Here is an 18,608-nt window from a genome sequence, read left to right as displayed (position 1 = left end):
ATAATAGTCATTTTTGCAACTAGGGAAAATGTCTCCTCATAGTCCATACCATACTGTTGAGAGTATCCTTTTGCAACCAGCCTAGCTTTGTATCGCTCAATAGACCCATCAGAATTAGTCTTGATCTTATACACCCAATGACAACCAACAACACTCTTACTAGGAGGTAGAGAAACTAGATCCCAAGTATCTGTCTTATGCAAAGCAGAAAGTTCCTCATCCATAGCTTGCTGCCAAAGCGGATCAAGAATTGCCTCTTTATAGGAAGAGGGCTAAAAGAGACAATGAATAGAAGCTAAAAAGGAAGTAAATGATGAAGAATAACAAGAATAAACAAAATCTGGTAGTTTTGTGGACTTACGAATGCGGATGGACTGACGTGGAGGTGGATCCACAATCTCAGATGAAGTTTGAGGGGCTGTAGATGAGAATGGAGCTTCAGGTGTGCCAGAGAGTAAAGTACCAGTACCTGCAGAGTTATGAGTAGAAATTGATTGAACATGGGGAGAGGTATCATTACCAGAATCCTCAGAAAAGGGATTTATACGAATAATATCAGATTTAGTTGGGTTATGAGTAGTGGATGGAATAGAAAAGAAAGGTATATGCTCAAGGAAGACAACATGACGAGACACATAAAGTTTCTGAGTTATTGGATCAAAACAACAATACCCCTTTTTACCTTCACCATAACCCAGAAAGACACAAATAGCAGATCGAGAGGATAACTTACTGCGTTCTACATGAGGACGAAGAACAAAACAAGTACAACCAAAGACTCTAAATGAGGAATAATCAGGGACATACCCATATAACTTTTCAAAAGGAGATAGACCCGAACTATGAGAAGATGAAATTGTATTAATCAAACTTACAGCAGTAAGAACAGTTTCTCCCCAAAACTCACTAGGAACAAAAGCAGACAACAAGAGAGAACGAGCAGTTTCGACAATGTGCCTATGTTTTCTTTCAGCAACACCATTTTGCTCAGGAGTATCTGTACATGAAGTTTGGTGGATGGTTCCATCTAAGGCAAGCAATTGGCAAAATTTATTAGAGGTGTATTCCCCACCTAAATCACACCTAAAGCATTTGATCACAGTAAAATGTTGAGTTTTGATAAGAGCTCGAAAAGCTGTATATATCTCCCTACGGCCTGTCTCAATCAGCTTATGAGACTGCAGATCCTGTACACAACAAAAAGAACCAGAAAACATGACTAAATAATCACCAGAATCACATATTTAACCAACAAACACAAGATTCAATTTGAGTTTTAGAATAAGATAAACATTAGGGAGAGACAAGTGAGGTGTGACAATAGAACCAACACCTGCTAAGGGCATAGGAGTGCCATCAGCAGTCATAACAGGAATGGAGGACAAAGGGGACACAGAGGTAAAAGATGAGGAATCTGGAGACATATGATGGGAAGCACCAGAATCCAAGACCCATTCAGAGTGTGACATACCTGAGGAACTATGAGGCAACTGACCTATGGAAGAAGAAACGGACATTGCTTGTGGCTGCAAGGAGAGAAACTTCTAAAATTGCTCAGCCAAAGTATTGGGATCAGTAATAGAGCCTGGGGAAGCTACTGCTGCAGTATTATGGTGTGGTGGTTTATAACCCTGAGGTGGTCTATGAACATTAGATTGTAACTGACTGCCAGACTTCCAAGCTTGATTTTGGTGTTTCAACTTAGGATACTGAGCCTTCCAATGACCTTTCTGCTTACAGAAACTGCACTCTTTGAAGCCAACCCTTGTGTAAGGCTTGTTCTGATGATTAGAGAATGGCTTAGAAGGTACTGCTAGTACAGAAGGATTTGAAGCAGAAAGAATTCCCTTTTCAGAATAAGACTGAAGACGTATTTCTTCAGTCAATAACTCACTGACAACAGAGTCAACAGAAGGCAGTGGAGAACGATGCAGAATTGAACCTCTAAGTCCTTCGAAGTCACTGCGAAGTGCTGTTAAAAACTGTACCAATCGTTGATGCTCTCTACGCTCAATATAGGCACCACATGCCTTTAATTCTGCCGATTCTGTAAGAGCCAATTGATCCCAAAGATCTGTCATAGCAGAATAAAACTCTTGAATACTCATATTCTTTTGATGTAGAGCTCGTATGTCATTCTCTAATTGATACTGTTTTGCAAAATTTGATTGCGTGAATAACCTTTGCAGATGATCCCAAACCTCTTTTGTTGTCTCATACTTCGCCAACTGCGTACCTATCGAATTCTCAACAGAATTGTTGATCCAAGTAATGATCTTTGCATTATTTGCTTCCCATGTATCTATCAAAACAACATCCCCCTCCTTAATATTGTTAGGTATCATATAAGTTCCACTAACATACCCCCACATCTTCTTACCCTTAAGAAAATTTCGCATTACATAGCTCCAATATGAATAGTTCTTCCCATCCAACCTCACACGCACAAATTGAAGCGAATCATCTCTTTCAGTAGCCATAATCAACAATCACAGAGAACCAGAATGCAAAAGCAGCGGAAAACAAAATACCAAATTGCAGAAATTGAACAAAGATTGCAGAAACTAAACAAATATCTTCTCAAAATTATATGATTACTCCAAAACACAAAAAAAATTTGCAGAAACTGAACGCAGATACCAAATTGCAAAAGCTGAAGGGAAGTCGAAATACCAAAATAATTGCAGAAACTGACGAAATACCAAATTTTGCAGAAGCGGAAGACAGAATCTCACTCCAAAAAATTTTCGGCGCTCTGCGAAGTTGTGTTCGGGATTAAGCCTCGTCCCATAAAACCAGCTTTGATACCATGTTAAAATAATTAAGATCAAACACAAAAAGGAGGCTAGAATTCTGAATAATCTGTATATTATGAGTGCTTAGACTTAACCTAAATACAAATAAAGTATATATAGGTTAAACTGAAAGTACTATTCTACCCTTAATAAATAAGACTACATAAATATTATTTAACAATAATTAGACACACATATTCTTCGCAAGAGCATATAAAATAAATGTGATCCTTTTTTTATACTGTCTTGATAAATTGACAAATTTGGATAGAGCATGAAATATATATCTCTATTAACTACAGGCAGGTTCATTGATTATCTTTCAAAAAAAAAATTAAGTAACAATTATGCTATCCGTTGGAAAAGTTGCATTGAATATAAAAAAGTAAAGTTCTCTCATGTTAGAATAAACCTCCTCAGAGTACTCATACTGTCTTGATAAGTAACAATTCATGCGGTTTCTTCCTCTTTGATTTCATGTTATGTTTTGATGGGTCATTTATATATATGAATAATTATGACAATGACACTTGAAACTTGAATATAAAATTGTATAAAGATTTTAATTATTTCTTAACTTTTTATGAGTGTGATTATTGGAACTAAACTGAATTGTAATTAAGTTATTCAGTTTATATAATTAAGAAAAATTATTGTTTTAATAATCATATTTTTCCAAAGTAAAACTATTTTTTACGTTATTTTTTTGTCGGCAGATCATATATATATAATTTGACAAGGACCTAAGATCCAAATTTAATTATTTGAGATACGAGCCTTGCACTGAAGATGTGCTTCAAGTTCAAAAGCTTTCATTTTGTGATGTTGAAATCTCTCCGGATAAGTAATAAAAAAATCACGCATGAATTTGTTTGTCGGGAAATGCATGATATAATTTGTCGGAAGTCATTTAATCGATGCCAGACAAACCTTTTAGAACCGTAAAATGAAAAAGTAAAAAAATGATGGGATAGGACATTACCAATCCCTGTACTGCCTCTTTGAAATGACTCGCTACACCGTGCAAGATGACAAAATGGGCCTGTGATCCATGTAAGATGTGGGAGGTATGTCATTTTGATGTATTAATTAATCTATAGTAATTAATTAATATTTCTAAAACTAACAAATAAAAAGTACTTGCTTTGAAAGGTTAAAACCAAGAGTTTTTTTTATTAAAAAATTCTTGTATAGCTTCATTGTTGGATTAAAATCATGTCTACTAGCCCTCTTATTATAGAAAACACATCCATTACCATAACAAACTCAAATTACCTATACAAGTTAAATAGGATCCACTAGCATTTTAATTGCATCTTTTTTATAAAAAAATGATGTACTATCTAATGTCATTTATTGTCGATTTCTTACTCTATTTGAACAGTACTAGAATTAGCCTCGGCATGACCATCAATAACCCAAATTATATTATTTTATTTAAACTTTTTTGAACTATGACAACTCCATAGAGAATCGGTTTGACTTATACACATAATGAGAAAACATAAAATGATGAATTGGCAATATTTGATATGCTACCCATTTTTAAATTTTAATTTGTATATGTTCAAAAGCCTACGACCAGAGTTCAAAGACTTAGTAACACTTTCATAGCTTGATTCAAACTTGTTACCTTCTCAGAACTCCATAGTTTACTCTTGAATAATAAATTCTTACACAATTATGAATTTTGTATGCTTTCTATTAGATCCACACTTGTTGATGACATGAATGTCCATTTGACTAACATTGATACATAATCAACTTTTATTGACAAATGTAACAATTTTAACTCTTATTTCTTCTCTGGTGGGAATGATGTTTTCAATATGATGTGTGATTGAAATTAGAGAGATCACTAAAATAGAAGAAATTTTAGACGAGAAAATGAATCAGGGTGGAATTAACCACGACAAAACACCCAAAATCTAGTGCTAAATTTATAGTAACTATAATCATACTACCCTCTTATGTTCCTTTTATTTTTTAGGTGCTAGTTCACTTCCTAAAGGAAACTTTTTTACCTCTTTAATTTTAGATTCTCCATCTTTGGCCAACATGCTTCAACTAGTCACTTCCCTTTGAATTATAACCAATTATGACATTTTAATACCAGAGCAACACATCATATCATGCCATACATTACTGGACACATTTACATGGAACCCTATATTGGCTTTGAACAATTCAAAATAGGTGATGGCAAGAAACTAAATATCTTACACATTTTTCAATTCATACAACTCAACGTTTCATAAAATTGTCTTTCATTTTGTATTTTCCAACTATTATAAAATACCTGCTTTCTATATGATAAATTGTTTTAAATAATAATTTGTTTTATTATTATCATGGTTACTTATATCTTATCAGGGATCAAGTTTTTAAAGTCTGACATTAATAGTAAACTTCACTTTTTATATATAGATAATAGACTATTTACATATATATTTCAGTTTATGTTGACGATATCATTTTCACATGAAATGAACTTTCTTTCATGACTCAGTTGATTGTTTACCATAACACAAAACTCTTTATTTGAGACTTGGGTCATTTGAGTTATGTTCTTGGTATTGAGATACAATATACTTCTCATTGGTTATTCTTCTCTTAGTTTTGATATGCCTTTGACATTGTGCACAAAGCTTTCATGTACGAATGTCAACTAGTTTCCACACCGATAATTATTGGTTCTTGTCTTTCCAACATCTCTAATAATAGTTCTGCCTTTTTTTTTTATCATACTTTATATCATCGTGTGGTTGAATTTCTTCAGCATGTTACTTTTACAATATATACTGTTAATAAGGTTTGTCAGTTTATGCACCTCTCGTTAGAGGATCATTGACTTGTTGTTAAACGTATCTTATATTATATTCGTAGTACATCTCAATTTGGCATATCTTTTATTGCCTCTTATGATATTTAATTACATGGATTTAGTTACTATTATTCGTAGTAATATTGATGATGAAAAGTTTATAGATGATTATGTTATCTATTTTGCATATAACCTTATCTCTTAAAAGTCTAGTAAGTAGAAAATGGTTTATCAATCTTCTATAAAGGTTGAATATAAGGTTATTGCTAATGCTTCTAAACTTGGTTATCTATCGTATTCTTCTTTTATCTTATAGTGTTATAGTTTTGGAGCAACTTATCTAACGACTTATCTGATTTTTTTCATTCATGCATGAAACCTATTGAAATTGTTTTAGTTATGAAATGAGAATTACATTTTCAGTTTATTGCCATTGATGATTAGATAATGGATTTTCTTATCAAACTATTGAGCTCCGTCTATTTTTCCTTTTTTTCTAACAAAGTTGGTTGTGTGCTCCTACCTATAATCAACTTGTGAGGGTATACTAAAGCCTAATACTAATTAATTGATGGCATAGGAGTGGAACACTCCAATAAAACCAAGAAAATTCGTGGTTTACCATTTTCTATTACTCATACCAACAGTAATGTATAAAGTGCGGAAACATGGCGCAGCAAATGATTGGTGAGAACAGCTGGATGGATAATGATAGTTTTTTTTTTGTGTGTTTGGAAGTAGAGGTACGATTGATTTTTAAAATATTTTTTATTTAAAAATATATTAAAATAATATTTTTTTATTTTTAAAAATTATTTTTGATATCAGAACCTTAAAATAATTTAAAAATACTAAAACATATTGATTTTAAATAAAAAAAAATTAAAAATTTTAAAAATATTGGACAGCATTTCCAAACTATGGAGTCCCATATTTGGTTTTTTGGAAGGGAATATCACGAAGATATTCTTTTCTTTGGCACATCAACAAGAGCCCACATATAATAAGGAAGAAAATTCCACCTTATACCTCCTCCATCATCCTAGGTTTTTTTCGGTCAGTAAAATTTTAAAAAAATGTTACTTAATTTTAGAAATTATTATTATATTAAGGCCTTATGTAGAATATTTTACGGTAAAGAAATTTCCGAGTTTTTCTGTGTTTAATTTTAGAAAAAAAAATAAAAAAAAATCTTTATTTATGTTTGTTTTTATAAAATATTTTATAGGTTAATAAAAAATATTTTACAGTTAATTTTTAAACTTAATTTATTTTTTTTAAAATATATTCAATTCATGATATTATGTAAAATATTTTTCTAATAATAATTTACTTTTAATATCATTCAATTCAATTACAACCTCCTTCTTCTCTACTATCACCATCATACCATTGCCTCCTCCCTCACCATCACCATGAATGGTTTTTACTCTCTTTTTTTATATTTTTAGTATTAATGTAGATAGAGGTGCACTGTGCATGTTAAGGTGCACGTGATTCAACCTTTTTTCTTTTATTTTAGTAATTATTTATTTCAATCACTTATTGCTTTTTAATTTAATCCTTTCATGTTCACATGATTTTAAACCTCATAATTTCTTTTGGTTCATGTCATAATCTTTTTACTCGTTGCGTCAATGCAAATAATATTTCAGATAAAATTCTTTCTAGATTTGATCCTTATATTAGAAGTGAATGAGTTATATTATTCACAATAATATTTTGGATATTAACTTCATACAAGTTTTTTTTTATCCTTATATTAATGTGAGTAATAAAATTATTATCCATAATAATATTTTGGATATTAACACCTTTTATATTTTTTTATCCTTATATTAAAATAAATAATAATTATTACTCCTAATAATATTTTGGATATGAATTCCTTTTAGGGTTTTTTATCCTTATATTAAAAATGAATAATTTTTCTTCCCAAAAAAAAAAATATTTTTAAATATAGACCAAAGTCCTTTGAAATTTTACAAACTTGTTGTAAAATCCAATGCAATTTATTCAATCGGCAAATATAAATAAGTTATAAATGAGAATTCCCTCCCCCTCTTATTCTTTTTCTTCTTCTTTCTACAAAAAAAAATACTAAATAACCCTCTCTATAAAGAATAGTGCTGTGAAATTAAGTAAGCAAAAGATAAATTGGTGAGGTGGGGGTTTAAAGAAAATTTCTTTTATGTGGCTTCCTATATATGATGATGCCTCCAAACAAGTTATGTGTTTACCTTACTATATAAGATAACGAATATACAATATATGAGACCTTGAGTAAGAGTTATAAAGAATGAAATGCTTGCTAAGGCTTAAAATGAAAAACAAAAAAAACATAATTATGCTGATAGGTATATAGGTTACCACATGTGATGTATAGTCTATGATATTGGTAATTAACTCATTTTACTTGTGAGGTTTAAGATATGAATTTCATTGATTCATAAAATAAAAGAGTTTATATAAATATTATGTTTTACAAGGGTCTCTATGTACTCCTACATGTTGAATAGATGGGCTAACCACATGGTCAATGCTCAAACGAGCTATTATACTAAAATGGTTGTAATAGACATATTTTATGATTAAATTGTATTACAATATGGCCAATCCTTAGACATTTAAGTCATAATTTTTATTAATTCATAAAATAAAAGAGTTAATAAAAAAAATTATGTTTTACATGGGTCTATATGCATTCCTACAGGTTGATGGATAGGTTACACATGGCTAGTGCTCACATGGGATATTGTAGTAAAGTGGTTGTAATAGACAAATTTTATGATTAAATTGTATTACAATAAAAGGACTAAAAGACATTGTTAGATTTATATATCCATTGGTTGATAAACAAGTGTTATATATGAGGAGAATAATTATTTTAGGGACTCGAATAGAGGAGACTTTACTGAAATTATGATAGAAATTAAGAGACATAAATCATAATTGTATGATTGAGATAAAGACTAGAGATGAGTTAAATAATATGATAAGAATATAATTAGGTGGATAAAAAGTCAATAAGATTTATTGATGTTAAAGGAATGAAAAAATATTTGACCTTATGTTTCTTTGATGTTCAATACTCAAAGTATCCTTCAATATTGTGGAAATTCAGGGCGTTACAGGATGAATGCTAACCATATGGGTTTGCCCAAACATCTGACTTTTATATTTATTATTTTCTCCTTGGTTCATACATTATAAACGTTAAGATAATGGATAGTGTTGTCGCTTTTAGGTTGTGTGTATAACCACTCAGACAGCAAAATATGGTCTTTTAAGGTGTTTTTAAAATCATATCATCAAGTTATTTCCAAGAAGTTCCGACATGTCCTTGGTTGCTCATTCTTTCATTCTTTTTTCTCTTTTTTATTTTTCTCTCCTCTCTCTTCTCTCATGACATATCAATATTATAATGAATATTTCAGCCCCATTTCCTTCTTTTCATGCATGTGTATATAAAGGTAGGGAAATGTGTTTTTACAGGGGTGAAAGTAGGAGGTGAAATGTTTTATGCAATTGTTTTTATTTTAGTCTATTTGGGACATGGCCCAAATGGAATTTTTTTTATGTCAGCTTGTTTGTGTCATAGCCCAAACATATATATTTTTTAATGTGCACCATCATATACATCATTAAGTCTTTCAAATGGACATGTTTAAAAGACTTAACTAGCAGAAGTGGAGGAAAAAAATACTTAAGATATAAATTTTACCTGATGTGGATAAGAGAATGTTACCATGCTAGACATTTGAACGTTTACCTATTTGTGTCTTATGAAGTGTCTGCATGAAAGCTTTCTTCATGTAAATTTCTGATAATATTCTTTTGAGAAGGATCTTTGATCCTTTTAGAGATAAGTAATCGTGGAGACCTGAATAAAGATCCTTAATTATTTTGGAGACATTCGAGACATATAAGGAGATTTAATTAAGACATATTTAAAGATATAAAGACTTGGCATAGAGATTTTTCATAGAGACATGTATGGAGACTAAAGATCTCGCTGTAAAGATTTTCATAGAGATATATTTAGATATTTTAATGTAGGTTTTTATTAGAGACATTGGAGATATGAAGAAAATCATTGTTTTTATTAAAGATTTGAAAATATGGAAATATAATTCCTAGAGCTAATTCGAGGATTATTTAATCTAAGGTAAATCATGTGTAGACTTTTGTCCTTTTATTCTCAGGTTTTGTTTCCTTTTTCATGAACTGGTGAAAATAACCTTTGATGATCAATTTTTCTTTCTTTTTCAAGGCATGACATTCTTTAGTGTCATGCCCATGATCATGATAAAAAAAAAAGGTAAAACTTATTAGTGTTCCTCGTGTTTGCACCATTTTTAATGGGATAAGGATATTTCATAAATTATTTCCCTCCATTAATAGTTGACATCTCAGTCTGTGTGGTGGTTAGAGAGGTAGTCAAGAGCTTAGAGAATGTCAAACGATCATAAATGTGTCATTTGGTGCTCATTTTAGATAATCTAGTTAGAGACTAGTGATGTTGAGGATACTAGTTACGTTGACTTTTTCCATCCTAATAGAATTTTTCATTCACTATTTAATCAAAGTTATAAAGCCTATTAATCAAAGCTTCTCTGGAAATAGGTTTAACGAGTCTTTCCACGTTGAACATTTTCTCTTTGAACCTTTGGAGATAGGTCATAGTGCTCTCATCTTCTCTATGTGTGATAGAGAAGATCTCAATGGTATTATTTTTGGTAACTCTATGATACCATACACGAGTAGATCCACATTGTGTTGTTTGAAAAACTTTACACATTGCGTCACTATCTTATATGACAAGCTCTATGATGCTTCTCATATTTTATATGTATTCTCAATATCCTGAGCTTGTTGAGATTTTCCCACTTAGTGGTGAAATTAGTTACTCTCTTTTATCTTAAAATTTCATTAGCATGGAAAATATTTTTATGAAAGGTGTTAATCTAGTTTTTAGTTCAATTTCCCACAAATTATACCCCTAGTGAACTCGTGAAGAAACTTTCATAAAAAATAGGTTTTCTACAAGCTATGATCCTAGGCGAAGACATATGGATTTGAATATGAGCTTGGTGTATGGACTTGGTTATCCTAAAAATATAAGCTCCTTGTAGAATGGGAGACTCTTTGATACTTAAGTCAATAGGGATATGAGAAGAAAATAATGTATGAAACAATGGAGAGAAAAATATATTGTGTTTGAAGTGTTTAGTCTAAGAAGCTTATAACCTATTGGGTTTACTTGGTATTCCAAGTTTGAAATGTTTAGTCAAAGAAGCTTACAACCTATTGGGTTAACCTGGTATTTCAAGGTATTTATACACCTTGGTCACGCTCATTATAAGATGTGAAGAGTTTCATAATTGGTGAAAACATTAGTTTCCATCATTGGTTGTAGTACCTTGCACTTTATTGGTGAAGAAGTGGGTGAATGTGAGTGATACGTTGGATATAATGAAGAAATAGTTGACTAATTTACATGGAAAGTGATTTGTATTTGCAATGTCGATCATTGGCTAGAAAAGATGGTGTCAACCATCATAAGAAAATGTTGTGTGCATTAGTTCAACATTTTGACTCCTTAGAGATTGAAAAAATATTTAGATATATGCGTAATGGACAATCAATGTGGTGAAAAAAAGAGAGATGCAGAAGATATACGAGAGGAAGGAGGAGAGAGAATGTGTGAGAGAAAAAATAAGAGTGAAGAGAAGAGAGATGGTAAGTGCTAGCTATTTGGGTTAGAAAACATTTGGTTATTTGAATTGAAGCCCAAATAGTCAATTTTTATTTTTATTTTTCTCCTTCTTATTCGTGCAATGAACTCACTAGGAGAGTAGGTAGTGTTGTCTCCTTTAGATGCTAGTGGTGTTGGAAACCTAGAAAGCAAATATATTCTTCCAAGGTGTTTCAGGAATCATCTCATCAAGCTCTTTCTAATGGTGTTGACGGTGTTGAAAATAAAAGTGTGTCCTATGTGATCCATTCATTCCTTTTTTTTATCCTTCCATTTATCTTTCATCTCTCTTCTCTCATGCCATATTAGCATTGTAATGAATATTTCCATTTCTATTTCCTTCTCTAAATGTATGTGTACATAAAGATAGAAAGAAGTCTTTTTGCATGGGTGAAAGTGGAGTATTAAATGATTTATGCAAATGTTTTTGTTTTGATCTGTTTAGGTTATTGTCCAAACAAACTGGTTTTTTCTTCTTGTTTTTTTTTTTATTTCAATTCATTTAGACCATAACTTAAATGGATTGTTTTTTTTATTTTATTTCACCCATTTAGGCTATGGCCCAAATGGACACAATTTAGTCTGTTTGAGTAAAGCGCACCACCAGGAAGCATATCTAGCCAGGATTAGTTAAATATGTGATTAAAGCTATTTATGGCTTTCGGAGCAAGGAGTTTCTAGAGTTCACCATGGACAAGAAAATATTATTATTGTTTTCTATTATTTTTGTTAAAATTACTTCTCTATTGCAAAACTCATGGCATAAATTACAAGTTTTTACTTTTGAACAGTGAGATATATGTCACTATATAAGAAAAGGTTTTAAAAAATTATTCAACATACATAACATTGTTCTTTCCTCTCTCATACAAGATGAATTCATAGATAATATATGACTAGAGATTATCCCACATCATGTGATTATAAGAAAATAAAATAATATAAAAGATTAAGAAAAGACCACCACGAACTAAGCTTAAGTCTATTGAATAACACTTAAATTCTACTGTCAAATTAAATATGGTATCAAAGTCTCAAAAACACTCAATGGTCTAGCAAGGATTCTATAGTCCACGCCACTTGATAAAAAAAATGACTTCTAAGTGAAAAAGGTGTTAGGCTACATATCCCATCTATATTAATTACAAGAATATCATTCAATAAAAAAGATTTAATATGAGTCACTAACAAGAATACTATCAATTTAATAATAAGTGCTTAAGAAATCTCCATATATGTTATGGGTTGTAAACACTTAGTTTGTCCATTTTATCATTTTTGTTAAAAAAACCATTTCAATACAAAAACTTAAGTTGTTGAGTTATCATCTACAATGGTTTTATATTAACTCTTTAACATACTATTGTAGGTAGGTTTAGAGAATCTGAAGGTTTTGAACGATTAGTTGCAAATTAATCCTAACTAAATCACATAAAAAGCTTAGTAAATTGATTTTATGGATTGGTGAGATAGAGTTAAGCCTAAGAAGAGGCATGATAGCATCAAATAACCGATCTCAACAAAACAAATCCATAAACTTCGATCAAACTATTGGATTGTACTCAAATTTTATATTTAGATTTTATAGACCCGGTCCAATAGGAGGTCATCTCATTAGATTTTATAGACCCGGTTTAATAGGAGGTCATCTCACTATAACTAGGTGAGGTTAGAAAGGTATTCAAATTAGGCCTAAAAGATGATGTTTCAAACTATATATATATAGAGGCCTAAAAGATGATGTGCAAATACAATCATTATAAATATTTCTCCAAACAAGGTTATCCCTCATAATCCAAGAGGTCCTTCCTCATTTAAGAGGATGAATATTTTGTGGTTGATTGTTTTTTTATTCCAACTTTCCAAGGATGTAGGGTATATATATATATAGAGAGAGAGAGAGAGAGGGTGATGGTATGAAACAACTATTAAGAATTTTTCAATAAATAATATAGTTTAAATATTTTAACTTTCCAAGGATGTAGGGTATATATATATATATATATATATATATATATATAGCGTGATGGTATGAAACAACTATTAAGAAAATTAAATGGAGAAAATTGTATTTTTTCAATTTATAGATGAAAATCTATTTTCTGAGTCATTTCTTTTTATTATGCATGTGCTTTCATTTTGTGTATTAATGAAATTCCAATTAAAAAATAAAATCTAACTTTCATTTTGGCCATTTTATCCCTTTGCTGTTTCTTAGCAGGGTACGTGCTTCTGCACAAACACTAACTATTTTGCACATCCATTTGAAACATATAATTAGATCTAGCATTACAAAAACTGCAAGCATAAGTACGCCCATATATTTCATCAAAAAAGGAACGTACATGTGGATGATATACACCCCAGTTTATTTAAATTAGGAGGCCATTTATAACATATAATTTATTCTAGTACAGTAGGGCATCCTTTTTTATCATACAACTCAAAAGACTCACAAGACTCACGATCGAGGACATTCATCATCTCATCACTCACAAGCAAGTCGTGGCGTAGGAATTGAATTAATGAACTTGGTGGCAGCAAGGAAGGCGTTGTAGGAGGCTAAATAGCTAACTCCTTTGTTTGAACTTGTTTCACCAGCTACATTTGAAACACCTTGGAACACCACGAAGAGCTTTTCATTTGACAAAGATGTCTGCAAATTGGGACACAAACAAATTCGTTAGCCAAATTAATCATGCTAAAAGGCATCTCAAGAAGAAGAAGAAGAAACACAAACTTTTGAGCTCATAGAAGGTTTTTTTACTAACCAAAGCTACAGAAGCACTTGCTGTATCGGCAGTTTTTGCATCAAAATTATCGTTAAGGAAGTCTCCGTAAGCTTTATTTCGAACGTAAAAATCAGAAGTAGAACTCTTCGATCCAAAGACAACTTTGGGTTTTCCGGGCAGGCATTCATCAGAATAGCATTTTCTTAACTTCATATCCTGCAATGAATAATCAATTAATTATTGTAGTTAATCCACTTGAAAATTCAAAGATACATATATCCCTCAATATTCATGGTCTCAATAAAATCATTATAGGCTTAGCGATAGTTTTAATGGTAATGAAGAAGAAACATGCAGCTAATTCATCTGAATATTCTGAGATTGACAAACCTTGAGCGCTTCAGTGGCAGCATTATACCAGGATTTGGTGATGGGAAGCCAGAAAACTTCCTTGGGCGCTTCACTTGGAGAGAACATGTTAATTTTCTCATACTGTACAGTCCCCAACAAGTTCTCTCCATTCTCTGGATAATTGAAATCTCCAAATACCAGTTTACCTTTCTCCGATCCGAATTTCTGCATGATATAGAATTGATTACGTAGTAGTAATTAGTCCCAGCACCACTGCGGATATACAATGTAATAACTTTTTTTATTTTTATAGATTATTCTTGTTATTTGTCAAGATTATAATCTATCATTGTTATTTCTTATTAGCTATATATTATACCACATCACTGTCACTATGTCAGATATGATGTACGTCTTTAAAAAAATTTAAAAAAATCAACTTTTAAAACAAAAATAGAAAATGAAAACCATAAATAATAGCAAAGGCCCTACGCACCTTCCAGTTCCAAACTCCTGTGAAGGCAACAGCCTGCGGCACAGAAACATCACCTGGAACCATTGTTTTCTTATCCAAGCTTCCAGCATTCCCAAAATAGATGACTCCGTGAATGCTGAATCTAACTAGAAGGATTTGCAAAGTTGTTGCCATATTTACCTGTCATAAAAAAATATTTAAAACACGAGAGATGCAAGTTTCTTTCGTTAAAAATAAACAAAGGTGGAGTTAGTCTTACTGAATGACTCCCTGTCTTGACATATACAATAGAAGAACCGTTTAGTGTCCCGCTATGGAACCTTCTGCCCGCAATGTCAACAGAAGAGTCTTCACTGTCAGGGCTATAGAGTCCAGAGTCTTGCAGAGCCCTTTCGTTGTTATCAGACGTAAAAACAAGCCCTAAGCGAAGGTGTGCGATTTTGCAGTTGCTTCTCTCGATTTCAGCAATGGGGTCTATCAAACTCGCTTGCATGGACTGCTGTGGCATAACCAGCAGCAGCCCAAGCAACAGCAGTGCTGCCAAATTGACTGTAGACATTCTATGTAGCTCAAGTGTTAAGTAAAGTGAGAATACTTTAGATAAATGCAACTGCTTTATGGAATGATGGTATTTGGGTGCTCCTCATGTGCCTTTATATAGAAATCGACCATAGCTTCTTTTTTAACGCAATTACATAAAGGCCCTGTATTGTTATAATTGACGTTTAATATCTCGATGCCTCTCTCATAGCATTTTTTCTATATAATTTTAAAAACTAATACCATGTTCTATAAAAAAAATTAAAAACTGCTCACCAAAACTTAATTTTTTTTATGAAACACAAATTCAATTATTAAATTTAATATGACATTAAACCTTGATAATTAAATGATTATACCTTATTCTTTAATTAAATTAAAAATTTAATATAAAGTAAATTTATACGAGTTTCATGTTTTATTTTCTCTTGCTTGTTTGGCTTATAATAAAAGAGAAAAGGTCCGTGGTCGAAAGAAAAAAAATTGAAAACTGCAGTAAAAAATAGTTTCTTTTTGAGCTTTAACCTTTTGGAGATTTTTTCATATCCTGGGAGCTCAAAAATAACTTGTCATCACAATTAATTAAGAAAAAAACAAAACCGTGACTGGGCCCAAAATAATTTTGCATCGTTGGTACATCTACGAAGTATTTGGATTTGAACAATCGTAAACACATTTTCCATAATTTCTCAAAATAAAATTAAAAAAAAAACATAAAAAACAAAATTAACGAGTACAACACAACTCTTCTATATTTAAATCTTAAGATATATAATTTAACTAGTTAGGTTTTATATTTGTTTTTTATAAATTATCAGTTCGAGTCGATCTTACAAACCTCATAACTACTGGAAACGTACACGGTTGTTAATTTCAAGACCTGTAAAATTAGTTGAAGTGCGCATAAACTAACCAGAATATATATGTTAATAAAAAAAAATATCCATCATTATTTAAGATAAAAGTAAGAAATATCCTTTAAATTCCCTCCTATAAGCCATGCCATGTTCTAAATTAATACTATTTAGCATTATTTATTATTTTTAAATAAAATCTATAAGTGATAAATTAAAGTTTTAGAATATATGAGTATATTTAAGATGAATGATAATGCAAAAATTAAAATTAAGAAGAGGGTTCTAGCCTAATTTAAAAATATTAACATAGACTAGAAGACGTTTTCTTTTTGATAATTTCCTGAACAATTAATAAACTATGACAAGAAGTATATATTTTATTAATTTTTATTATGATTTATATTTGAAAGTATTTAATTTATCTTACACTAAAAGACCAACATATCTAATAAAAAAGTATTTGATCAAGGGTTGTCGGGCGGGGGAAGGTGAGGGAAAAAAGGGTTTGCCGCTGGTGAAAACCAATAACGAGGAAGGGTTGGTAAATAGTATGTAGATTTTGATTAGTTGGGACAAAAAAGAGTTCGACAAAATTCATCTACCTATCAATTTTTTATTATTATTGAGTGCTTTACTTTGAAAATTTTATTTCTTTCTATAAAAGCTTTTTACAGTGAAATATTAATATGATTTAAATAAATTATAAGTAAATAAAAAATTAATTTAAAAACATTTTTATTTGACATGTTTGAAAAACCTAAAACCTTTTATCCCAAAAAACAAAAGATTTTCTTTTAGTTAAAAAGATGAAAAATTAAAATTAAACCCCAAAAACATCAAATCTTTTAGAGGAAAGAGAATTTAATTAAAGTGATCTTTGAATTTAAAGTTTAAACTACAAGTGTGTGCTAAGGCCAGAGCTAGGCTTGACTTGGGTTTGTGTATACCGTAAAATAATTTTTTGAATCATAAATAATTATATTTTGCAAGCTTATTTTTTGGACTGAGTTTGGGTTTATAATTTCTTGGCTTATAAAGATTTTTTTTGTTGGCCCATTAGTTTTTCTAATTCATGAATAAAAATTCTGAACAATTTCTTCAACCTAAACAGTTTTTATTCAAATAAAATGTTAGATTTAAAGCTAAAATTTTGATGTTTAATTCTAGTTTATAACGTGTAATTAAGGCTGATAACGAAAGAAATTGATTAAAAAAAAGGTTTTAAAAAATAGGGTTTCTAAAAAGTTTTTTTACAGACATTTAAACTCTTCTTCACCTTAGTTTTTTCAAGCTTGTTCTCTTATGTTTTAAGCTAGTTTTTATTCTTAATGTTTCTCCTACTCTAGACTTAAGTTTAGTTTTTGTAAAGAGATATTTGAGTAAAATTCTATTGAGTTCGTGGATCTAATTTAGAAGTACAACTAAATAAGATGGTATTCTTGAAACCCTATGAAGCTTTTTATAGTCAGTTCATTTACACCAAGAGAGGAGAAATAAAACCTTGAAATAAATTATTGATTCTTGACAACAAAATACTCAACTTAATTAATTTCTAATAGTTTCAGCAAGTACCTACATTGTTTTTTGTTGAAGCATAAAATTCAATATATATATATATATATGGTAGTACTGATGTTACGATTTTGTGTCAATCTCTTATACAAGTTTCAATATATATTTAGAATCGATGGTAGAATTTTATTTTGATCTCAAGTTTACCTTGAATAAATTGCATGCATATAAACTAAACTTTTATGATCACTAGTCTAATATTTGAAAAACAATATTAAAGTTTTATTCTCTTATAGTTTATACTTTTACTTATATGCAAACCAATTTATTTTTTCAGGAGCTTGTTAAAAACATTTATTTAAGTTATAAATTAAATTTTTATCTAGTTTGGTATAAGTTCATGCATGTTAAAAGGCCACAATATTGAATTATAACTATTAAAAACGTGATTAATATAATTTTGCATAGTTATAAATCTTTTGTTTGTTAATTTGTTTAGCATTTTATAGTTGTCAAACAATTTTTTAAAAAATTTTAATTTGTCAAGCACTATTTTAATAGGAAGGATTCTACAATCAACGTCTTGCATGGTGAGAAATATGAAAAGTTCAAGAGGTGGTAGCAAAAGATGATGTTCTATCTGACCATCTTTAATTTAGCAAAGTTCTTGACTAAATAAATGTCAAAGCTGTTAGATAATGAATATAATCATACTATTATGGTAAATGTTGATGCTTGGAATCATAACCATTTTGTATGCAAAA

The 18,608-nt window shown here is 30.5% G+C and overlaps 1 protein-coding gene across 2 annotated transcripts in view; it reads right to left on the bottom strand.

Moving 5' to 3' along the window:
• Nucleotides 1-15,579, bottom strand: part of LOC18104339 (bark storage protein A) — a 29,487-nt gene extending 13,908 nt beyond the window's left edge. Inside the window, exons 1-5 of one of the 2 annotated variants that reach the window (XM_052446598.1) lie at nt 15,195-15,579; nt 14,957-15,115; nt 14,500-14,685; nt 14,149-14,325; nt 13,847-14,033 (exon numbers count right to left, since the gene is read on the bottom strand). In XM_052446598.1, the coding sequence (XP_052302558.1) occupies nt 13,866-14,033; nt 14,149-14,325; nt 14,500-14,685; nt 14,957-15,115; nt 15,195-15,494 (990 nt within the window). In that variant the 5' untranslated portion in view covers nt 15,495-15,579 and the 3' untranslated portion in view covers nt 13,847-13,865. Of the gene's footprint in view, nt 1-13,676; nt 14,034-14,148; nt 14,326-14,499; nt 14,686-14,956; nt 15,116-15,194 lie in introns of those variants that run through there. The other variant, XM_006376101.3, reaches the window with a different exon arrangement.
• Nucleotides 15,580-18,608: the final 3,029 nt, after the last annotated feature.

This window comes from Populus trichocarpa, chromosome 13 (assembly GCF_000002775.5).
Source record: "Populus trichocarpa isolate Nisqually-1 chromosome 13, P.trichocarpa_v4.1, whole genome shotgun sequence".
Lineage (NCBI taxonomy): Eukaryota > Viridiplantae > Streptophyta > Magnoliopsida > Malpighiales > Salicaceae > Populus > Populus trichocarpa.
Note: the sequence above shows the minus strand (reverse complement) of the source record. Positions and strands in the feature narration are given on the sequence as shown.